This window comes from Perissodus microlepis, chromosome 12 (assembly GCF_051167445.1).
Source record: "Perissodus microlepis isolate ML-2025 ecotype Zambia chromosome 12, ASM5116744v1, whole genome shotgun sequence".
NCBI lineage: Eukaryota > Metazoa > Chordata > Actinopteri > Cichliformes > Cichlidae > Perissodus > Perissodus microlepis.
Genome location: NC_140472.1, coordinates 31,723,868 through 31,749,394, shown reverse-complemented (window position 1 = coordinate 31,749,394; position 25,527 = coordinate 31,723,868). Strand labels below are relative to the sequence as shown.

The window sequence follows — 25,527 nt, the reverse complement described above, 5'->3', positions numbered from 1 at the left end:
GGTTTAAAAGTCCGATTCAGTCACTCACTTAGCAAACACGAAGCGCTAGCAGCTGCAGCTACATGTCTCAGCATCCACCTGCCTGTCAAAGAGGACACGACCCTAAACTTAAAACTGGATATTTATGACAGGAGTCTGTGGAGATGGACTCGCTTTGGGAGTCTAAGCCCCCGTTAGAGCACCTTTGGTTTTCCAGCCCTGAAGGCTGTGATGCCTAAACCTGCAATGCTTAGATCCCGTTTTGTAGTTTAGTGTTTTTATTTTCTTCAGTGTTGTTTTTTGGTAGTTTTCTCTTTGTTTGTTACATGTTTTGTTTATTATCATTTTATAATAAAAAAAAGTTTAATATTATTACCTCCTTTGATCTTAAGCAAAGCTTGTAATAGTAAAGTTTCATTATTGCTCATTAAGTTGTTCTTGGGTCACAGTAACCTGATTTCTATTACAAGTACTCTGTTTATGGTCTAATTTACATCCTGTTGTACATTAACAACTTTTTTCCCTTCATTTCAACTCATTTCCAAATGAGCGATTGCTATAATTATTGTGCAATTTTCCTTTTTTCTGATTTTCCTCATTGCATAATCTGGATTCTCTTTCAGCTGGGGATGTTTTAAATTATTTAGGTTGAGGTCATAAATCAGGCATTCTTGTCTTTTTTTCCTCTTCCTGGGAATTTAATGTCTTTGTTCATGTTTCACTTGTTCAAACAAATGAAACTGAACAGTTTTCCTTCTCTCTCTCATCTCTCAGTCAGCAGCTTCTATACGTTTGTTTTTCTTCCTTCACACTAACTGCTTCTAATTAAAACTATCGCTGCCATAATCTCATTACGTGTAATGTAATCTTGACTCACTCATGTGTCTGTCAGACATTTAGAAAGTGGGGGGGAAAAAAAACTCCTCAAACTTCTCGTTGTGGGATCATTTGTTTGGCTTCGGAGTTTGGATCAGTTTCCCACGGTGAAAAAAAAATCCCTGTGAGTGATGTCTGAAGGCTCGCCTTGCGTTTGTTTTGGTAAAATTTTGTTGAATCCTCACAGGAATAATTTCAGAAATCAGACTGGAAAGTTTGAAAATGCAGCTTGCAGACTGACAGAAAGGAGGTCAAGGCAGGGCTGTGTGTGTTACACATTATTAGCAGTAAGTAGAGGCAGCTGGTGATTGAGGGATGGACCATCCTGTGTGACAAGAAGATAAAATATTTAAGCCGTGTGAAGGTGAAAAACTTCAGAAATTATTTAAAAATGGAATTTGGGAACAAGGATCATTTTAATCTGATTAATATCCAATTCTCGTCTGATCAGCACCTCTGTGACCACTTAAAGGTTTGACAGTGACAACTGACAGCACCAATACATGTAGGGTAAACACCAAAGACTGTATATAAAAGATGGCTGGGGTCTTCGTGATGTAACCCTTTTCTTTCTAGATACATTTTGAAGGCTCAATGTTACCATCATGACCACTGATCATGCTGTTTTTGGGAGCCGTAAGTGATCATATTTGTTAGATACAGTAAAAAACTTTTCAGCTAATGATAGCAAGCTAATAACACCTTCAGTCATTTTTTTTTTTACATTGCTAAAGCTACTTTCATAAATATAATTTAAATTCAATTAATGGAAAAGAGAATTTTCCCCATCAAGGACAAACTTTTTGGACTCCTTCACAAGTAAATCATCTGTAAATATAATGTAGCAGCAATAAATCCAGATGGATGAGTTATAAAAAAGACAACAAAGAAATTCTATAATGATGATGTTACAAGAGGCTAAAATCATTTTTGTATCAGACCAGTTATTTCTGCTCTATAACAGGACATTTGGAGTGACTCACTTCTGGAAAGAGCCTTTAAGCCAAGTCGGCTCACAGTAGTAATATTTTCTGTGCAGAGATGAAAGCGGTGTCAATTTTTGGTGTAAACAAGACAAATTTCAAGTTCAACAAATTGCCGTGGACATAAAAGTGGTTACATCACCAGAAAGTTAATGTAGTGCAGGTGATTTCAGCAAACAATGTAAGACAATAAGATCACAAAGAGCATCATGGGTAAGAATCAAAAGTGGATGTCAGCTTTATTTTCCTCTGGAACATCGTCTTTTTGCTATTTGATCTCATTTTGTCAATCTTTTAAAAAATGGGAATGGGAAGAGGGAGGGGAGCTGAGGGAATCATGCAAACAAGATTGAGCTGAAATTGGAGACTTTCTGTTTGACATTACAGAGCAAATGATTATCATCATCATCATCAGAGGCCCCAAGTAAGTTTCACTTTCTGTTCAGGTCATCATCAGAGTTTAACCCTGAAAATGTCAGAAGTAGGACTTAGAACACAGTAACTAAATCTTTATATTGCCTAAATTATTATTAGAATACTTACCCATTTAATTAGAAACATCTGTTGGAATTACATTTTTCTCAGGTTATAGTGTTAAAGTCCGGCTTCTGGATTCTGAACAAGAAGTGAGTTTGGTCAAAGTTTCACTTTAGTCCCAACTGATCCATAGTTTGCATCTTTCTATATACATCGTTGGATCAAGCTGCATTCTGAGTAAAGAGATATTTCTCTCAGGTGCAAAACTGTTTTACTTTTAAGAACACAAACTAGTCTGTAAGAGTTTGAGGAGCACCTCTGTCCAGATGCTCGACTGCCCAAACATCTGGATTTATTATCTTTATTGCAGAGGCTGGAGGCTGCCAGTTGCTAGGTGAAGTTGGATGCTAACAGGGTGCTGCACCAAATCCTCCTCATTGCTTTTGTCACTAGCAGGTTGCTTCTGTTGCCTGCAGTTTGCACTGAAGATGTGTCTCTAAACACAGTTGCCAATCGGTAGTGAACGAAATAGAGCCATTCACCTGCAAAAATAACAGTTTTCACCTTTGGAAATATGCCGTGTCAGCACTAATTTCATGTTTTTTTTTTCTAGTTTCTGGTTTGCATCACACCTTTTGGTTTTCTGCACAATTTACAGCTGAGAGCAGTAACCTGATAGAGGTCAGAGGAATCCCAAAGACGTGTTTGTTGTAGCAATGTCCACCAACCAGTGTGGGGTTTTTCTCTGGTAACCTGTGGTTTCCAGGTGGATTCTCACTGGTTTCTAGGCCTGTGTGACTTTAGCAATGATTCTGTCGTCAGCCTTCACCAACTGGTTGGGGAATAAACATTTTTTCCAATTTCTCCAGGCCTGTGTGAGGTCTAAAGGTGCTCCTGACCTCTCTGAGACACGCATGTGATAAAAAATAAAATAGTTTCCCTGCAGTGAAATATCTGTTTGAGTTTTGGTTTGGACAGCAGAGTTACATCCACTCGGCCGGTCTTTGGAAAGAGAAGCTACAGTTTTCAGATTATTATCATTATTAAAGCTTTTTTAACGCTCAGGCACAAAAACCTATTTGGTGTTCATCTGGTATTAAATGTGCTTTTTACCCTCAGTCGTTTTAATAGAAAGTGAATCGTTATGACACAGGACTATTTACACATCTGAGATCTGAGTGGATTCAAACTTGCATTGCGTAGCAAATATACTCTACCAGACAACATGATAAACTATTCTTCAAAACCCAAAATTTGTTAACATGTTTCTGCCTCATCTGAGATTAAAAAAAACCCCATGAACTTAAGAAATGTTTAGCATACGAAAAAGAAATTAAACACATGCTGTCAACTTCATATTGAAACTTTTTAAAAAATGATTATTTCATCAAGAAAAAAGAAATTTCAAGAAATCACATCCATCATCTCTGCACTATTTCCCTCTTTTCTTCATCATCTCTAATATTAAATTATAAACATTTTAAAACAAAAGTGCCTGAAGCATGATATGAGGAAAAAGATAAATATAATTTGTTTCCTTTGTCCTTTCTTTTTTTTGTCTGTTTTTTGTTTTGTTTTTGTTTTTTTACAGTACATACTCTTTGTATTGTGTTCATTTTGTGATGTAAAACTCGAGCGTCATCCTCAGACGTTCGAGTCGTTGCTCACTGTTTGCTTTGGTCGCGACCTCCTTTGGCATCACTGTTGCAAAAAGAAAAAAAGAAGTAAAGCTACAGACAGACCATTAGTCTTAATATTTTTGGTATTTCATTGTTATTGTCCCGGTTTCAGGAAAGAGTTTTCTTTGGAGGGAACCCTGTTGTGGATTCCAAAACGTCCCCAATAAATATTCAAAAGTTTGTTAGTCCGACTCCTCCGTCTGAATCTCTGCTGAGAAAAAAAGAAGGAAAGAAAAGAGATCTTTGGTTTGGTTGAATCAGGAGTTTCTCCAGCAGGATGAATGTGGCTTGAATGCTGCTCCTCTCCAGAATTCTCAGTCAGTCAAGTCAAAAGTGTAAACAGTCAGACAAACGTTCACACCAAGACAGATAAATCTGAAAAAAGTCTTAAGTAAAGACCCCCATCCACACAGAAACATTGGGAAAGCATGAAATCTGCTCCCTCTCTTCCTGTGTGCTTTAATAAAGAGCATTCAGTTTGTTTGCAGAGACATGTGACCTCTACTGTGTGTTTTCAGAAACACTGGACATATCCTGATATAAATCTGGTAACAGTTAAAATAACTGGTTTTTAATGGTCACCTGACACTGCATCACTCAGGAGAGAGAGAGAGGCCCAAAAATGAGCCCAAGTAAAAAGCAATAGTTGGTATTTATTAGGGGATCAACACATTTAACTCCCTCTGCTGGCATCAGCTAAGACCTCCAGGTAAAAACCATCCTGATCCAGAAACAGCTACAAAGTGAGGATCTGATATTAGGAGCTGGTTATTTATCATATACTGACTCTTCTTCCCATCATCAAAAAAAGTCTGCAATGGTCACGGCAGACAGCGCCTGCTCCCTGAGCCTGCTTCTGCCAGAGGTGTTTTTCCTGTTTAAAGGGAGTTTTTCCTTCCCACTGTTGCCTTTCTCATAGGGATCATCTGATTGTTGGGGTGTTCTCTGTATTATTTTAGGATCTGTACCTTACAATATGAAGCGCTTTGATGTAACTTTTGTTATGATTTGGTGCTAAATAAATAAAACTGAACTGAATTAAAAAGCCGTATCGTGTCCGTTAAAATGGGCCGATCTATTCAGCTAATAGATGAAGGAAGCTAACAATGACTGGTGGGGAGTTTGGACATAAATGCCACAACCAGCAGCTTTTCTCTGTGTGTTTGCAAGTTTTTTACTTCAACCGCAGTGAGGTGGGTCAACACGACTGAAAAGTTACAACAACCATGACACTTCCTCTCATGTTGTTTGGTTTAAAGCTTATTGGAAAGCTGTTATTGCATTACTGTGGTAACTTAAGGTGTTGTCATCAACTTAAAAGCAAGGAAAGGTGAAACAAATGTGATTGTAAATAACACCAAAGTGACTCTCACACTACACTGAAATGATACTTGCCCAAAATAATTAACCATACATTCCTATTTTGTTGTTTATCCCTGGAAACTCCTGGAATTTGCAAACTTTATTTTTAATCCACACGTTTAATTTAGTGCAGGTTGGACCCAATTAACACAGTGATGCTCCTCAGGAGCTTTATTTCTGGAAAACTAAATTAGGATTAATATGAAGTGAGCGTCTTTTTTGTGGCACAAAGCACCAATGATATAAAAAAAATAAGTCTTGGTGTGGATGGAGGTCCAAAACTGAAGAAAGAGTCACATTTTCATATTGAACTGTCTTAATGTGGACGTGGTCTCAGTCGGGAAACAGTCGGGGGTTAATCCACCTCGATGGACTCGCTGGTCTCGTTCACGGGTTTGCACTCGTTGGGAAGTCGCTGATGGCGGCTGAGCTGAGTGGCCTGTGTGAAGCTGCGGTCGCAACGCTCGCACCTGACGCACAAACAGAAAGACGAACAAAAGACGGCGATTAGAGGAGTCTGCACGTAGAGAAGCCTGAACAGAGCTGAGGAGAAATACACTTTAAAAGGCAAAACCTTAACATCTGCTGACGCACATGTACACAATCACGCGCACACACACACCTCCCTGTTAACCCTAATATCCAGTGACAGTATAAAGTGTGTGTGAGGCCCAGCGGAGCAGCAAGCTGTAATTGTTGCCCTGATCCTCACAACCTGACCGACAAATTACACACAGTCCACCTGTCAATAATCTATCAGGCAGGCTGAGGAGGGTATTCCCATCTCACACACTTTAACACACACTCAGATATATCCAGGCCCGATAAGGCAGTGTCACTGTCACTTTCAATAGAAGTAGAGAAGAGAGGGAGCTTTTAGTGTGCGCTGGAGGGGGTTAGGGGGTAATTTAAATGTATATAAATGTGTGTGTGTGGGGGGAGGCTCTTCAAAGAGAAAGCTGTGTGGAGATATTGGACTTAACAGCCCTGAAACAAGACTAACGTGCTCTCGGATAGATAGATAGGTTGAAGGGGAGGGAGGAGGTGTTAGACACAGGAGGAGAAACAGTGTGGACTGGACAGCGGTCGTTAGGAAGCTCTTTAACCAGAGCTTTTCCTCATTAAACCTCATAAACACGACACAGTTTTGTGATACAGCTTCTGCCACTACATTCATCACAGGGCCTGACTTTCTGTCTCGTACATAAGGTGATCACTGCCATAAACCGGCAGCAGGATTATTGGATGCAGGGTTGCTCAACTATAGCAAAAAACACTCATTATTTAGGTCAATATTTATAATAATAAAGTTATTTATTCCTTAAGCTTTGTGCATTTGCTGAACTTTTTAAAAGAGTATTTATCAGAGATTGCATATAAAAGATGGATGTAGCCACAGTGAAGTCAGCCGGTGTGTTTGTGTTGAAGTCAGTTCACATGTGGACAGCTAAGACACTTGTAAGCTGGATGGGTGCAACGCACAAAGCGACAGCATCAGCATTATTCCCTCCGAAATGTTACTAAACCCACAAACTCTGTCATGATGTCTGGTTCAGTGGCTTAAGTTTTTTGAGGGAAGACGGCTTGTTGACTGCTGCCTGTGTCAAGATCCTTTCAATTCAAGTTGCCACAAGCATCAGTGAAATCCAGGTTAAAAAAGAAGAAGAAGAAGAAAAACTAAAGAAAAACCTTATTGAGCCCATACAGTTATTAAAGCTTTCTCCTTCTGTGAAGGTGGACATTTTAAAAAGGAACTCTTTAATGATTATCTCACTTATGGCCTCAGCTTCAAGTGAAGTATTTCTCAATTTCCGAACAGGGAACGCAGGGACGATATGGGTGTTCAACCATCTAGCGTTGACACCATTAATGTGGTGGAAAGTTGCAGAGACAGTCATCAACTGCCAAGAAGAGCAGGACAGGTTAACTGAACTGATGTCTGACGACGGGTCACATTTGTAGCTTTTTGGATTTGGTGGTTTTATGGTTGCTCTAATTAAAATCAAATGTTTTTAAATGTGTTATTTAAACGGTGTAATTTTAGCTAATGTTGCTGATCTGACTGACCACTGTAAACCAAATTTCATCCTAATATTTTGAATAGATTACTGTCAAACATGTTGCTCCTGGGCGAACCTAAACCTTAAGGTCTCAGAGAGAAGCATTTACCATGAAGGATCATGTACTTTGCATTCAGTTTTATTCCAAAACGTCTGCAACAGCTGAGACCTGAACTGGTTCTCCCCATTTTTTTGACACATTTTGTAAAAGCAGCTCTAGATTGAAAGTACATTAAAACAATGAAGCTTATGAAACACGTTTTCAGTGGGTTCCACCTATGTTAATCTGCTTGGGTCCCTGTAATGTAAATTTCAGCATCAGTCAGATCGTGCAGCGGTCTGCACAGACATCCACCCGCTTGCCTGTTTTCATGTGTCCAGCTGTCCGAATCCATGTCCACAACCATTTATAATCCAGGTTCGGGCAGTTTGCGTTAACACACGTGTGCTGTAAGGAGACAACGCTGCAGCGACTTCTGCCTTCTCATTACTTTGTCTGTCACTCTTAAATAACCAGTTTCTTTAAAAAAAATAAACACAAACTTCTGTTTAAGCTTCACCAAAATTAGTTTGACAGAAACTGTTAGTTCTCCCCATCACAGGATATGAATGTTTTTTTTCTGTGATCACATGAATTTAAAGAAGTCCTGTATGTTTATATATATTACATATACGTGTGTGCGTGAGGACCAGACTTTGAGCTGATGGATCTGAAATGATTCTCATTTTCTAAATTTTCTTGCAGCACAAGAAAAAGAAAACAGACCCCTGACTGCTCTGCCATTAAGGTGGATGTTCCTGCTGTCATTCGTCTGTGAATTTACAAAACCACAACAGCTACGGACTTCAAAGCTCCTCTGAAGCTTCTCTGTCACAGCGACTTATCCAGGCACGAAGATGCCTGTCCTGCACAACAAAGAGCAGAGCTGAAACGAGGCAGCTGCAGTCCGCTGGCTATCGACCAGTGGGCATCTGTTAGCGGCCGCCGCCTCCATTTCTCAGCAGGGAAAAATAATGTTGAGCTGTTGTCCTGACAAAATGACAGAGGCCGCTTTAATCACTTTCCCTCAAGGATCAGTGAAGTTTCAGCTCACCTCTTATCTTAATCTCATCTGTACGGATGTGGATCGAGTGCGAGATGAACAAGTACAGACTGTGTTCAGTCACAGACTGATAGAAGCTGAAGGGCTAGAAGAAGTACAGACGAAGTCTTCATTTACAACAACGTTCAGCACCGAGACCGAGCAGTTCAGACAAACTCTGACCACACCTTTACTTCAAAATCAAAGGCTGTGTTTGTGGGAAACGTGCAACTCTGGTTAGCAAGATCTCTTTCCTGAGGGAATATTTTTGAAAATAAATCATGATCTAACCATGCATTCATGTGGTGTTGGATTAACTGGAAAATAGAATTTCCCACTGGGGAAAATCCACATGAACACCACCTTAAAGTTGGAACAATAACTGGGAAAGTCTGAGAAATTGTTGTTGAGCTTTTGCAATCACACATTAAAACATGGTGGATGAAAGACAATATTTTGTAGAGTGCAAGAAACTTTTTCAATTATTGGTGCAAAATGCTCAAAACTTGTTTGGGCAGCACCATCGAAATGAAAGTTCATTATAATGGACACAACTGCAATAATATCTGCATGTGGAGAATTGTGTTTTAAAAATGTGTTGATTTTGTCCCAAAATAAGTTGTATCATCTTCTCTGTTTTGAAGAATTTCTCCAGAGATGGGGATGATTACACTCAAACCTTCGCAACCCACACACAAGGTACCCTTAGGTTTAAATATCTTGACATGTCTGCTGTGGCAATAATACACACGGTTTAAGTAGACTTAAAGTATGCAGAGTTTTTGAGCCAGGAGGTGACGTCCTGCTGTTGCAGCGTCAAATCACTGCCTTCAAAGAAAAAAAAAAAAAAAGCATTAATTGATGCATTGAGAATCAGGAGGGGATAGAAGTACCTTTACATCTTTACATCAATTCAATGTAAATGCTTTGCGGACTTCTGTGAAATTTCAAAGTTCAGTCTCCCTCGAGTTTATCCATCATTTTATGAACGTTCTACTTGGAAAGGTAGCTAAATTTGATCTGAAATGCCCTCTATAGCAGCGCTCCCCAACCCCCGGGCCACGGACCGGTTTAATGTCAGACAATATTTTCACGAACTGGCCTTTAAGGTGTCGTGGATAAATACAACAAAATAAAATGATACGACCAAGACAAAAACTGTGGTATTTTGTAAATATAATAATAAATGCGAATTCACTGTGTAATTGTGTAACTTTATTAGCAGCGTCCTGAGACTAACATCCTCCTCTCTGCCCCTTAATGGTCGCTGTGGTAACGCGTAAATATTTCTTTCAAAATAAGACACACAAAACGCAGGAAAATATATAGGAAAATATAGGAATAACACACGGGAAAAGACCCAGGGAAACTGAGTTAACAATAAAAACCCTGAAAATCATAAATTTCACACCCGAGCCTCAACTCTCGCGGCCCGGAACCAAACAACTCGCCCGTGGCCCGGGGGTTGGGGACCGCTGCTCTGTGTCACGGTCCTGAGTCTGGCGACTCATTGTTTATGTTCTTGTTTATTATTATTCTTTGATTCAGTTAGTTTCTGCTTATACTTTAGTCATTTTTAGATCTCAGGTTTTGTTACTGTCCTTCTCTTGTGTTCCATGTGTCACATCAAGTCTTGTCGAGTGTTATTGTCTGTTTTTTCCCAGTCTCCAGATTCATGCACCTCCCGTGTCTCCCCAGTCAGTCATGTCTCCGTGTCGCAGTTTGTTACTCTTGTCTCTGTGCTCCATGTTCTCTCTGTCTTCCCTGTCAGCCGTGTCTCCTTGTCAAGTCCGCGTTCCCGTGCCTGTGTTCAGTATTTCCTGTTTTACTTTGACAGTCTGGTGTTCGGTGTTTTCAGCTTTGCTTCCGCCCTTTCTCGTTTGGTCAGATTAGCCCCAGCTGTGTCTCACTCCTGTTTCCCATTCCCTCGTTACTCCCTGGTGTATTTAAGCCCTGTGTTTTCCTCTGTTCGTTGTCACGCCATGTTACCCGTTTAAAGTGCTTTATAAATAATATTGAATTGGATTGGATAGCTATCTAGTTTCCAGTTTAGGTTAAGTTTCTGTGAGTTTTGGGTTTTGTTTGATTTCTGCTACAGTGCAATAAAGCTGCTTTTATTTCATCTGCATTTGGGTCCTTCATCCTGCCTGCCACACAGCGCTGCATGACAAATAGATTCAACAAATGGTTAAAGAAACATTGAAAAAATGTTTAGTTTTCTTAATTTATTACAAGAGGTAATGACTCTACCAGCATCCACTACACAAAAGCATAATCTCTGTGTGCTGGCTATAGAAACAGGCATTTGTTAGTCCTAAAAAGCATAGTACATATTAGTGTTTTGGGTTTTTTGTCAGTGTTCGCTCACTCTGAATGCTGTCTCTATGCAGCTTCACAGTAATATAATCATAAATATAATGTACTAAGTCAAACAACTTTCTTTGGTCCCCAGGATGACATTTAAAGCTAAGATGTTGCTTCTCTGAACAAAATACAGAAGAACAAAAAGCGGAGCAGAGAAAACAGCAGCACGCTTTGACAGCCTGCACAGTCCAGTGAGCATCAGCACCGAAAAGCTGCCGACCACACAGAATCGCGGCCTCCGTCTCCTCAGCGGGAAAATAAAGTTGAGCGTTTTCCTCCTGACAAAGTGACAGTGGCAGCTTTAATCTATCCGCTGCACCGTCCGAAAGGAGATAACTCCCCGAGGCCATCGATCCGCTAAAGATTTCTGACGCACGTCCGTGATTGTCTTTGTCCCGCTCTGCCTCCACCGAGACTCTGAAGTGCTGATGAAAAGGTTCGGGGGTTTCCTCTGATTGCTTATTAAGAATGCTGATTTGGTTTAACTGAATTTAATCGCCACTGCTTGTCGTTTCACTTTTTACACCATGATCTCTTGTTCCTCCTTGCTCTCTCTCACTCATCCTTCTCGCCTCTTCGCTCTCCACGTCAATGATGACTTTGGATTTCTCTGATTGCTTATTAAGAAGGTTAATTTGATTCTACCCCCGTGTTCCCCTGATGCCAGTCCTTTAGATTTTGCACAACTCAAACATCTTATTTTGCTTTCTTCACTTTCTTTTATGTCTCTTACTCTTTGGCCCTTCTGGCCTCCACTTGAATGCTGACCTCTTGGTCCACTGGAGGAATCCTTATTGTCCTCTGTTGCTGATTAGATGACAGGATGACAATAACAGCATCCAGAAGCCTCGAATTGCAGCGTGGCATGCCCTCTAATTATATTAGCCTTAACCAGCAGAAGAAAATGGAAATGAGTGTGGGGAGATTCATTACCAGGCTGTTAACAGATCTTGTATTTACACTGGACAATCTGCTGATGCCCTCTGATTTACAATGAGGAACAAACAAGAGAATTTCCTCATAGTTTAACGTTACAGGCAGCCAACAGTAAAGCATCAAAGGTCAGAGGTCACAGCAGACATGATGGAAGTGAATGGAAGCAAATATTATCACGAATCATGAATAATAGAAAAGTGATTGAGAAAGTAGTAAGCGATATAAAAGCAGTTTGCAAATGACTCTTATTATGATTTTGGTTTTTAGGACCAGAGCTAAATTTAGAGCTGAAGACCAAAAAGAAAAATGTAGACAACAAATCAACTGGTTTCTAAACTTCTGAAGCGTTTGGCAGTTTCAGTGAAAATGTGTTAGCCACCATCATGTTTGATTTTTGGAGGCAGAAGTGATGCGTTTGGATGGAGTGCTAACTTATCAGCTAACGCTAACTAGTTTGGTGAGCAAGCTGGATGTAAGTGTGTAATGCACAGACAGATATCGGCGTATTAGTGCTTCTTATTAGTGCATCTTAGATGGTCTTTTCTCATTTTTAAACTCCAGTGTCTCCTTCACATACCTTTAGATCAGGGGAGGGGAACTCAAGCCCTCAAGGGCCGGTGTTCTGCAGGTTTTAGACATGTCCTTGATCCAAATGGCTAAATTAGCTCCTCAACATGTCTTGAAGTTCTCCAGAGGCCTGGTAATGAACTAATCATTTGATTCACGTGTGTTGACCCAGGGTAGAATCTAAAGCCTGCAGGACACCGGCCCTTGAGGCCTGGATTTCCTCACCCCTGCTTTAGTTGGTCAGTCCTGGTATGTTAACAGCTGCCAAAGTAAAACTGCGACTCAGTTGGAATATTTACCTGTAGATAATCTGAATGGCCACTCTAGAACCTGCAGCACCATTGGAGGACGTATTGGTGTGTCTCTCCAATATTCATGAACAAGAACCTGAGTTCCCGCTGCTTTAGTGCATATTATTTATTAATTTATTTACTAAAGCATATCTGTGTACATCTGTTGACAACAATGAAATCCCAACCCATTTGCTACCATTTTATATTTTTTTCTTTTGTGCAAGCTAAAACCTTCAGGACTTCAAGCCCTCGGTGGCTCACTTTAGTTTTCTTATGGTGACGTAATTAGCAATGCTAATGAGAGAAAGCGTTGGTTTCAGGAGTGCTGGGGGAAATTGATTCAGCATCCAGACAAAGCAGATGTGACACTCTTTAAAAACATATTAATCATTTTATGATTCTACAAATTTGATGTCAATGACATGAAATCATTCCATTGATCTGTATCAGACTCATATGGGAATATACACCATAATTGCTTTTATTACTGATTTAAAAACCTGAATAATTTACAAGCTGGTGTAACAAAATATTTAGATTCACAGTTTATTCTAGTACCTGCTATTAGAGAAGTTCGGTCAGAGCTTTATTTGTTCTAAATCGTTCTCTGCTGTACCAACATGGGTAGCTGTTGATAATTACCAGTTTATGGGAACATCTATTGCCCTCCACATTAAAAACAATCCATGGTGCCTTTGACATTTTGAGCGGTTTAGCGGATCCTTATATTGTCCTCTGAACAGTTTATTCAATGACCTCAAAGACATAATTATGAGAGACACAGAAAGACAGAGACAGCGCTCAAAGCTATGGAAGTGAAATTATTGGTGTTAAAAGTATAATTTTCAGGAGAGGAAAAACTTATTTGGGACAAAGTCAACCAATATATCTAAAGGTGAGACTTGCTTCTACAATAATTTTGGTGGTGACAGTTAAGAGCAAGTCGAGTGGTATTAGCTGGGTTGTTTTTCGCAACAGGTGGCAGGTGGGGGCAAGGTGGGTGGATTTTATGGGTGTTTGGGGGTACTCACTGTTACTTACTTGAACGGCTTCTCTCCTGTGTGTGTGCGGATGTGGTTGTTGAGCGTCGTGGCGCCAGCGAAGGCCCGGCCGCAGTATCCACATTTGAAAGGTCGGTCGCTCGAGTGCGTCACTACATGGTTCCTCAACTCCGACGGCTGAGAGAAGGACTGGGAGCAGTGGCCACACTGGTATGGTCTGAGGACAAAGAGAGTCGTATGAAAGAAGAAAACAGAAGGTGTGTGCGTGCGGGAATGGCTTAAATATTCTCCCTGCAGGTGTCTGATTTAATAATGAATAAGTACAATAAAACAAGTGTAAGGAAAACTTTTACATTAAGATAACAGCACGCTATGTATTTTTGTTGTTGTTGTTTTTTTTATGGATGTTGCTGAAATGAAAGGCACTGCCTTAAATTTGCATTCTTTCTAACAGTCAGCAGGGGGCACCATTTGTAGTTGCAAAAAGAGGACTGCTACTCACTTTATCGAAAATGAATTTAGAATATTATTGTAAAAGGCGAGATTTTAAACTAGTGATTGACGCGAGGTCATAGAGGAAGCTTTATTTTCTCATAGACTTCTACACATTCACATCCTCTTCAGTTACCTGAGATGTCTCCCCCTACTGGCCATGATGTTACTTACCCTTAGGTCTATTGGTAAGATCATATTTTATTTTGTTAGCTCTGTTACTTTGTGACTCTTGTGCTCCATGTATTAATTTACCACGACATGAAAATTCATCAAAAAAAGAATTATTTCTTCATCTTCCCCATGAAGATTCTTCATTTTTGTGGGTTTGTTCCACCTTTTCTGTTGTTCTTCTATTATCACAAAGAAACAATGATGCACAAATTAATTTTTCTGGGTGCTTGTAACTGGAGTGGAGCAACATGAATTAACACAAAATGTTTACATACAGAAAAACATGAGCCTACACACATTACAGCTCACTAAAAAGCAATACATATGGTCTATAAACACACGCAAACAGGGGGCGGGGGAAGTCGGACACTGCTCCGGTAACCATGGCAGCCTGACCCTCATCAACAATGCAGGCCTAGATCATGACTGGACCATTTATCATGGTGTGTGTGTGTGTGTGTGTGTGTGTGTGTGAAGAATAGCAGTTACACAGAATGAGATAGAGACAGTAAGAGAACAAGAAAAGAAGAGATATATTAGGTTATTGTGTGTCAGTGTGTGTGTGTGTGCGTGTGTGTGTGCGTGTGTTTGGCCCAAATGGGAGTTAAACAAACAACCAAACAGAAGCTGTGTGTCTGCTAATAGAGTGTCCTGCTTCCATACAGCAGCAGATCTAATCTCACACTCCTTCCATTCGCTGAGCCGAACACGCAGCCAGCTGTGAACACTGTCGAGGTATTTTGTTTTCACTTACAGGACACTTCAGCCTCTGCTCATATCTTGCATCTCCTCTCTTTTTTCCCCATTATCATTTTCAGGCTCTGTGTGCAAACTTCTGTTTCCCACATACAGACTTTACTTAGGCAGCCCGCCCAAGCATATATGTTGATGCTTTTCTTTATTATCTTTTTGAGAGGATAATTTAGTACTGCTCAACCCTCTGCTAAACAAACTCACCCCGGCTCTTTTCTTCACATGTTTTCCTTACAGGCTGTCTTACTGGCCACATTGCTATCTGTGTAGGTTTCTTGATATCATTTAGCTACTTCTTCAGAGAGGATCATCGTCCACCTCCCTGATGGCAGCAGTCCCTTCATCTGATCTGAAAACTTACTGAAGTGGAGAGTCAGTCTAACCAGAACACAGCAGCTGATTATATTGGTCCAATATACATTTATTAGGAAGTATTTTGAAATTTCACTATTTACAGAGCAGAGACTTGTAGCAGTAGTATTTCACATGCCTTTTTTCTTCCACAGTTTGGTTTGCATATTGCATTCCAGTTTTATGAACTGCTTGTTTAAAATCACTAAAATTGCAGAGTGAGACCTGAAACAAAATCAAGCTTCGAGGCACTCCATGGCTTTGACACAGCACCACAGGAGGATGTGGGGTTAAAGTACATAGAAAGTCAGTTAGTGCCGTGTATCAGTCAGTGTGTATTGATGAGCCGGGAGCTCTGAGGTGATTAGCTGCCGTGTGTCTTCTGTCAGTCACATTAACGACCTCGGGAGTACACTGAGGATCCCGTTTTTAAAGCTGCTTTAAAGACAGGGATCAGGGACGCTCTGGTGATTACCATTGGTACTTTATCTGCTACAGTCACACTTTAGCTAAGCATGGATATTATCATTAATTACTTTAATGAGTGTTATGGCTACTTTTACTCATTGTAATTGTAATCAGCATTATTATTGCGTCAAACGCAGGTGGGGCTCCTCTGTGTTTCATTTGCCGGTTCTTCCCATGTGTGGATTTTCTCCAGGAGCCTGGGAGACATTCAGGCCCAGGATATAAAAGAACCAGAGCTGGAGCCTATCCCAGCTGTCATAGCTACCTCTCACCCCACGAGAGCCAGGGTTCACCTTGGACAGGTTGCATGCTCACATTCACACCTATGGCCAGAGATGGGCAGTAACACGTTAAAGGTAATGCGTTACTGTAATCCGATTACTTTTTTCAAGTAACAAGTAAAGTAAGGGATTACTGTTGCAAAAAAAGTAATTAGATTACTGTTACTTTCCCTAATATGGAGTGCGGGAGAGAGTACGACCATGCAGTGTTTAAAGCTTGGAAGCACTTACATCACTTTGAGTTTGATTCCATGAAAAGGTGTCCTTCTTCTGTGGTTTCTTTCTTCCTCTTTTTCTCAAATTTATGGATTAATGTAGTTTATTTTATCCTTTTATGAACCAGGCTTTTAGACCTCTCTGAGACACACTTTGATTTCTTGTCTTTACCATCTTTATCTCTCTGTAGTCCAAAAACACCTCATCAGACTTGTATATCCATCCATCCATCCATCCATCCATCTTCGACCACTTATTCAGGGCAGCAATCTAAGCAGTGAACCCCAGACTGCCCTCGCCCCCTCCACGTCTTCCAGCTCATTCAGGGAGCACACCAACTTTATCCAAGACAGCTCAGAGACATAACCTCTCTGGTGAGTCCTGGGGCTGCCCCCTGGTTCTCCTCCATGCCCAAAACACCTCACCTATGAGGCACTAAAATCGGTTGGCTCAACCACCTTAAGTGGCTCCTTTCAGTGGAGGAGCAGTATCTCTGAAGGAGATCCCCTTCATGATTTCCCCCTGGTAGGATCTCCCAAGGCAAATTGGACCTGGGTGAGGGGCCAGACAAAGAGAAATTCTGACAACCGCTATGATGACTAAAAAAAACCCCCAAAAATCAAGGGTCCAGTTTACACTGTCCACACAAGGTCACCAGAGGTAGAGGCTGAAGGTGTGAGCCTCTGGTGGCCCGGTCCAACTAGGCTTAGCCTGAAAACCTACATGAATATATAGAAGCCGCCAGGGGGGCTTGAAAAGTGTTTAGTCATGAAGGAAATGGAAAAATGATATAGTTTTCTCTGTTTTTCTTTTCATATGGGTCACTTGGTTCTATATTACTGTGTAAGCTGTTAAACTGACAGGATAAACTCCCATGTGCTGCCTGAAAATAAAGCGATTTTCATTCTGAAACTAATAAGACAAAACTCTGACATCAGTTCCTTACAAATGGGTAAATACCCCAGAACTAGAATAAAACAAATAGACCAACATCTTCACCACTCTAATAAATCACAAACACCCACAATACCCTGAGACGATGTAGACACACACACACACACACACACACACACACACACAGGAAAGTAATAAGAGTAAAATAGTGTAATATAAAATCGAAAAATTCTCACTTGCAGTTTTCCACATAAAAGGCGTCTCGCCGTGGGGGTCGGTTCATTTATCAGCCGGCCGGTCTATAAGTTCACGCCTCAGTGGGCCGCACCACTATTTATTAGGTGGGTTTTCTATGAAGAGCTGCATTGATTGTGAATAGTTTAAGTTGATGAATGTGTGGATATTATTTATTAAGGCAGCAGGCCGGGAGATTAATGCCCGGTTATTGTTTATTACAGGGAGGAGTGGAGGAGGAGGAGGAGGTGAAGCATAAACACCTCTATCATGCGCATAAACACACATGGACACACAGGTATGTGCATATGCAACCAAAATATGGGAACAGACAGGCACATGCAAATACGATCATTTATGCATAAATTACCACACATACTGTATGGTCTGGGTTTTATACCAGAAACACTGAACTTCTTTAACATGAAACACAGGGGTGTGCGGATAACACAGAGAGGGGAAAAAAGCTTTAGGAAACTTTAGTTTTTAACAGATTTCACTGGTGAATGTGAAACTGAGCACTGAAATGAAATACAGATAATATTTCAAAATATCAAGGTTTTTCCTGGCTTTTAATGGGTGTGCTGAAAACCAGACTAGGTCTGCCTATAGCTAAAACAAGTAGTCTGTGTTTCCACGTTTAAAAGGACCCTTTTCCTGTCAATTTCATAATGAAATGTAGCTAGCAAGCTTTCTACTCTTGCTGAAGTAATTAAGAAAAGTGATAGATTGACATTTTTTGCATGCGGGATAAATCCTAATTAACTCCCCAAATAAGTTCCCAGAGGACTGTTACTGAAACGTCACAATAAATTTGTTTCGAAGGGGAAACAAATTTCAAACAAATTGTTTTACATCTTAGAATAAACTCATATTTTGATGGAAAAATAGGTTCTAGGCAAAACTGAGAGTCATTCTAAAACCATTTTAAACCCAAAGTCAAAAAGCATGGGGAGAAAATATTCTCACAAAATAGGGTTGAATTCATCTTTATGACTCAGTGACTCAGATCATGTTCATATTATCAAATCAAAGCACTAGATGTCAAACATATGACACATCATCTCCATTTTAGGGATGCTCCTCGTGACTATTTTACTGACAAACAGGATTTTAAAAAAGTCTAAAAGTAAGAAAACACTAATGAGGAGAACAGAGGAGAAGTGGAAAGTGTATCATGGGGTCTACAGCAGCATAACTAAGTGAGGCTCAGGGTCAGCCGATCAAGCTCTAACTATAAGCTTTATGACAAAGGAAATCTTAAACGAAGATAAGGTCTGTCTCTTGAATCAAAACTGGGAGCTGATATCACAGTACAGGAGCCTGATAGCTGAATCCCTGCCTCCCATTCTACTTTAAGAAACTCTAGAAACCACAAGTAAGCCTGCAGTCTGAGACTGATATGTCTACTTGGATATACCATCATAACATCATAGATGGAGCCTAATAATTATGTGACAAGAAGGATTTAAAATTTGGTAACAAAACACATTTTAAATGTTGCAAATGCCTGAGAAGTCCAACCTTTATATACAGTCTATGTACACAGTTGGACATGCTTTTTACAAATATGAGACATTTTGACTGCAATTTTGGCTGGCTGAGTAATATTTTCACAATTTTTATGTTTTCCAAATAGTGTTCATTATAATTTGTCAGAAGCCTAAGCTCATGTGTCAAAAAAATAGACACACTGGAGAGCATTTGACATTTATGATGAAAAATTCCTTATTTTACTGTCAAATTAATGAATTATTTTGGTATTAATTCTTGTAAGAAGTCGTTATTTCAGTCTTTTCTTCATCTTTCTTACAGCAGATCTCATGAATCTCTCCCCGTTTCTCTTTTTATTGCTACAAACGAAGCTGCTCCATTTGGACTGCTGGCTAACTGTATCACGTCTCTCTCGGTGGCCGTTAGCATCAAGTCGTTACTCAGTCCGATTGTGTCGACAGCACAGACAGCCAAATATGTCTAGAATCAACAACGCAACAAGTTAATAAAAACACCAAATGGACAAGTTAATAATGCTTAGTTTGGATACTCGATGAGAGCAAAATCAGCTGCTGTGTTTTTCACACTTAGCTTAGCCTGTGTGTGTATGTGAGATCTGTAAAATTAGCCATTTTCAACACATCCGTGTAATACGGTTCAGGACAATAAACCTCGTGTCAGCTTTCAACACAACATGTGGTAGGAACAACAGAGTCAGAGTCAACATGTCGCTGTGTCCACACCTTTAACACATGAGCTGATGAAAGAGGCAGCGTGTGTGTGAGAGACCCGACTGCATGCTGACCAGACCTCACTACTGAGACTACATGGGAATGAAACGTTCTGGCTCGCATACATGTTTTCATGGCATCAGAGAGAGGTCAGAGGTCAAGAAGGTGGACAGGAGAATGGAAAGTAAGAGCATTGCCGATCAGATCTCTCGTAGACTGGAGAGAAAAACATTTAAACGGTGTGTGGTGAAGTGGGAACTTCACACGATGACAAAAACATGTAAATGACTGCTCTCCTGCAAGACAGCAGGCAGTGAAATTATGGGCTCAAATTGTGGTCATAAATATTGTGAACTGAGTTTTGTAACCTCGTAAACCAAAATATCTGAAAATTTTACGTTAGTGCATCTATTTGTATGTTTGTAAAAAATATTTACACAAGTTGCTTTTTTTTTGTTAAGGTCTAGTTACAGATACAAGCCAAAAAACTACGTGTAAAACTCTGCGCTCACGTTCATGACCAATATTCATGACCACAATTTGAGCCCAGACGAAAAGTCTGTCCATCATATTGCTTGTACAGATTACTATGAAACAAGGGCCTGTGGGTTAGAGTTTTCCCTTGTGACTTCAAAATAAAAGCCTGGGTAAATATAATCACTAAGACTAAGACTAAGACAAGCTGAAGTTTGCAGTAGCGGTGGAAAAAACTTACAAAACCACTATTTGAAAGTCTATTTTCTAATCAGTTTGTAACATTTTCTTTGTCATTTAAAAAAAAAAAAATGTAGTAAACACCACTGTGCTAAAAGTTGCAGTATGATCAGTGGCCATTTAAGGCTCCAAAAGTGAGTTCATCCAAAAAAAACCAAAACCAAACACAATGCATCATTAGCATTACCAGGGGTGCAGCTGGTCTGACTGACAGGTGGATGTTCTGCTCTGACTGTAGGTTTCACCTCCATTAATTGGAGTCACTGAACTGGACCTTTTCACCGTGTCTCTGCTGCTGCTCCTGCTGCTTTTGGACCTTCTTCAGTAGAATTATCTTAGAGTTTGTGCTGTTTTATAGCAGTAGTTTGCAGGTATGCATTTGTGAGTTGCACTCATGCAGTTTCTGGATGCAGTCTAACAAAGTGAGCGTGACAAGTGTTAGCGTGTAAGCTTATTTTTACAGAAGGACAAACATATCTGCTTCTAGATTTAATAAAAACAATATTTAACCACTACATTTCTGACACCATCACATTCATATTTTTATGTGTTTGGGGGTTAAATCGGTTGCTTGCAGATGATGTTTTCATTTTCTGAGCTTTTAATTTGATTTAGGACCTCAGTGAATATGTGTGTGTGTGTTTATTTGCAGCGTGCAGTGATGCAGAGTGAAGTGTGTCGATTGACCCGCATGGACTCAGTCTAATCCATATGGAGTTATATCTGTGCTGTGAGGACGTCTCCTCTGTCTGCCTCATATGAAGACATTATTCCCTTGAGACCACCAGCTATAAATCACTGCTCCCACATCGTCAATACAGAATCAATGGCCCTCTGAACACACATAAAAATATGTATGTATGTGTGTGGAGCACGGACATGCTAGCACAAACAAAATCACCGGAAGACAACCATGAACACACACAACTCCTTTCTCTTTTATGTGCTGTTTTTTATCCTCCAGTGTCCATGTCTTTTTGTTTCTCTCTGTCTTTTCTTTTTCTTTCAAACCTTATTGACTGATCTATTAGAGCAGAAAGCTCACATAATGTCCTCTCATCAGCTAGCTGTACTCATCAAACCAACCTCATAAAGAAAACTAAGCAAACAGCCAATATTGTGTCATTGCAGATAATGCCTTTTGTGTGTTTTGTCTGTTTTTGTGTGTATGTGGTCAGGGGGTACTGAACATACATTATGGGTATTGTAGTTTAAAAGGAAAACATAGTTATTAAGAAGATCTGATGGGTCCCAAACAACACTGGGTGATTTTACCAATTTACCATTTTCTGTTTATACTCAATGATGGATTTCCCGCCATTGTAATATCTGCAGTAAATGTCAGCTTTGAATGTGCATTTTGCAACTTTTTTCACTGATGCATTTATGATCACGCCCTGAATGAACAGACCAATTTTATGTTAAAGACTCAGGATTGACGTGTATGAGTGTTTGTTTTGTCTCAGCGATCTGGTCTTTAAGTCTGACGTCATTAGCCGTGTCTGGGCCCAAACTCCGCTGCAGGTCCATAAGTCAACGATCACTGCGGGATCGCTGAGAGTTGAAAAACGGTCTAAATTCTTTCATCTGTAATAAAATGATCAGTGTGGCTGCTCTACCAGTTGTAACAATTAAGTTTAACATCCAGGCATCCATGGAAATCGAATTTATTATCTCTCTGTAGTTAGAAGTTAGCAGGGAAGCAGCTCGCTAGTTTCCATCTAAATATAATATATCATGTAATATACCAATAGCATGGCAGGATGCTGTAAACAGATCAAACTTCAGTCAGGAGAACAACTGAGATAATCCATCCACAATACGAAGTTAGTCATTCATATACTTCTGCATGGGCTGGGCTGTAGCTACATCGTAAATTTTTAAAAACTGAGCTTTAAGATGAATAGCGGTAATAAAAACCGAAAGAGGCCGACAGTGATCACTGACTGTTTTTAGGGGCTTTTCGAGATTAAATAGAACAAGATACAAAGCATTAAAACATGTTAAAAACACAAAAGCCTTATTAAGCGCAGGGTAGTTTGGGCCCGGAAGCAGGATTCATCACGACATCACTTAAAGACCAGATAGACAATGAAAGCTTAGAAATCCAACACTCCACTAGCATCAACAAACATGGACAAAAAGCAAGCTAGCTCTATGCTGGATATTAAACAAAGATAGTATGAAAGGTGGATGCATCTTTCATGTCTGAAAAGTACCTTAAACCTGCATACTTTTTAATAGCCACCAGGGGGTCCTACAGACAGTTTTACAATGCCCAGATGGCAATATTGAAAATGCTCATCTCTAGGCTTCATAACTGAACATAACTGGGCATTCCAGTTTAAAATTTTGACATGGAAGTCAGGATTTCCAACTTCCGACTAAGTATTTATGCTAATGTTATTAGCCAGAAGAAAGATAGTTTTACCTGTCTTGGTTTATGATGCCTGTCTCGCCAAACACGACTGAGGATATACCTATAGTCAACAACAACAGGGCATTCAGTTCAAGCAGGAACTGCAGTTTCTCTTAGCAAATCTGTCCCTTAACCTAGGTCTTTATAATGGCTAATGTTAGCTAGAGCAGCCTAGGTAGTAAGTTAAGCTAGCTTTCTATCTGGATTTTACTGTCTAAAATCTAGTGAATGTTTGAGTGGATATGCTAATTGATTAGCTTCACTTTGACCAGTTAACATGATACATAAAACTAACCTATGTATATGCCATCATTTGCTTTCTAGTGTTTGCTCTCCAAAGCTAGCTGTAACTTAGCTATACAATATGAAGCTGGCACCAGAAGCTTTGTCACATCCAGTGATGGGAATAACGGCGTTACAAGCAACGGCGTTACTAACGGCGTTACTTTTTTCAGTAACGAGTAATCTAACTAATTACTATTCCCATCGTTACAACGCCGTTACCGTTACTAACAAGAAAATGCGGTGCGGTCGCGTACTATTTTTCAACAAACAGACGGTTGAGGCTGTCTTCTGCTTACTGCATCTTATATCAGTTGCATGGAAGTAGCTGTAAGTAATCTGGGTGCTACAGCTTTAAGCAGCTGCGCGCGCTCCCGCGGACGGCAATCACTTTCTGCCCGTCGATCACTTTTTGGCACAACATCTGGAGTAAGTGCAAAACAAAAATAAATAAACAAATCAAAAAACAGCCCTTTCGTGTTGGTGGAAAAATGCTCCATGTCGACCAATCAAAAATGATATGGCAACATGACATTTGGTTGTTTAGGAAGACGGGGGAGTAACTGTGTGTGTGTGTGTGTGTGTGTGAGAGAGAGAGAGCAGAAAAAGAGAGAGAGCGAGTTTTGAGATGTGAGAGATTTGTGATGTTTGCTGTGTTTGTAGTGTGTAGTTAATGTGTTGTCTTGTGTAGTTAGTGTGTAGTGTTGTGGATAGTTTTGTGTTGTGTGTCAAAACAATGAGGTGACTGCTGTCTTCAGGTAGAGAACAGGAGTAATACACCTGCTGTCAGACCTGCAGGTATGTGATTTTCTCCTTTATAGTGGATAGAAATTATTTTTTTGGAGTGGCACAAATAATTTGTGTGGCATCTTGTTTAATGCAGAACACCTGATTGTTATGTAAATAGCTTGAAATGGTTATAACAAAGGGTAAAAGGTAAATGGCTGCAAATAATAAATAATTTGTTTGCAAAACTTGTGCATAGGATTTTAAAATTGACAATTTATATTTGCATTTAAAGTTATGAAATATGATTCAATAAACATGTTTGTGGTTGTTACAGTAAAAATATTACTTTTTCTACTCTGATTTTATGTTTTTTGTCTGATTTTAGGTCAATTCTGTTAATACAGTATGTCAAAATGAAAACATGACTGTAAATTCAGACACGTGAGGTTGTGCTGAAAAGAATGACATCAATTTTTAACACCAGTTTGTAAAGGTATGTAGAGGAAACATCAAAAATAGTTAAAATGGCCAATTATAACCTGGACCCCAGAAGGTTAAACATTTTTTTTTAAAGTAACGCAATAGTTACTTTTCAAGTAATTAATTACTTTTAGAATCTTGTAACTCAGTTACTAACTCAGTTACTTTTTTGAAGAAGTAACTAGTAACAATAATTAATTACTTTTTCAAAGTAACTTGCCCAACACTGGTCACATCCAAGCTAATGCTTTTGTCATTATTCAGGTAGTATTCAACATAGTGATACATGACAGAGCAACTTAATTGTGCAAGGCAGTCTTGTGCATGTCTCAGCAATGTTTTTGTCAATGCCAGCTGACAAATGTGAGCAGCGGTTTACTGACTGCAGTTCACTTAACAGCTACGGGTTTCGTTTATATGATGGTCTGAGGGTACACTGAGCTTTCTGCTTCGGTTTTCAGAAATGGTGGCTGAAAATGTCCCAGGCCTCTAAGCACTGTAATATGACCAAACTACATTAAACAAATAAAAGCGATTACGGATAAGCACATGGGAACATTGGTGCATTTTAAACTGGAAAAAGTAAAACCACCTGAGACTTGAGAGTCTAAAATTTGCTCCAGTGTGCTCTGCCAGCCCACAGAGCTTTACTTACTGATACTAAACAAAACCCACTCGCATGCAGATGCAAAACAAAGTAGGTGTTTATTATAATGGCAAACATGACAGATAAAAATAGACTTTGAAGAAATTTCTACAAGCCCGTCCATCACAGTGATGAATCATTATCCTGCGGCTACACATTGAAAAGAGAAAAAAGCTATTTTTCAACACATCTGTATGTCCAGCAGGGACAACACACATCTGTGTTAGTGTTAAATGCAAATATGTCTTCACTGCCGGGTGATAAATCTCCTAAATGTCAACTGTTTAGTAACACAAAGAAACAGCCTCGTTATAGCCTGGCATGCAAACATTTTGAGTTAATTGTGTTTTGAGAATTTTCTCAGCTGACAGAGCAGCAAGTGAGACCCAGCTGAACACATGAACAAGTGTGTTGGTTTTAACACTGATAAATCCATTACACTTCTGCAAAACATCTCTGAGCACTGCTACAGCATCAGATTCTTCAAGAGACAACTACGTTTTAAATGTG

The 25,527-nt window shown here is 39.8% G+C and overlaps 1 protein-coding gene across 1 annotated transcript in view; it reads right to left on the bottom strand.

The window, feature by feature from the left end:
* Nucleotides 1-1,650: 1,650 nt before the first annotated feature.
* The window catches only part of prdm6 (PR domain containing 6), a 126,759-nt gene continuing 102,882 nt past the window's right edge, over nucleotides 1,651-25,527 (bottom strand). Inside the window, exons 8-9 of the mRNA XM_084946562.1 lie at nucleotides 13,700-13,876; nucleotides 1,651-5,826 (exon numbers count right to left, since the gene is read on the bottom strand). Coding sequence (XP_084802688.1) covers nucleotides 5,712-5,826; nucleotides 13,700-13,876 — 292 coding nt within the window. The 3' untranslated portion in view covers nucleotides 1,651-5,711. The remainder of the gene's footprint in view (nucleotides 5,827-13,699; nucleotides 13,877-25,527) is intronic.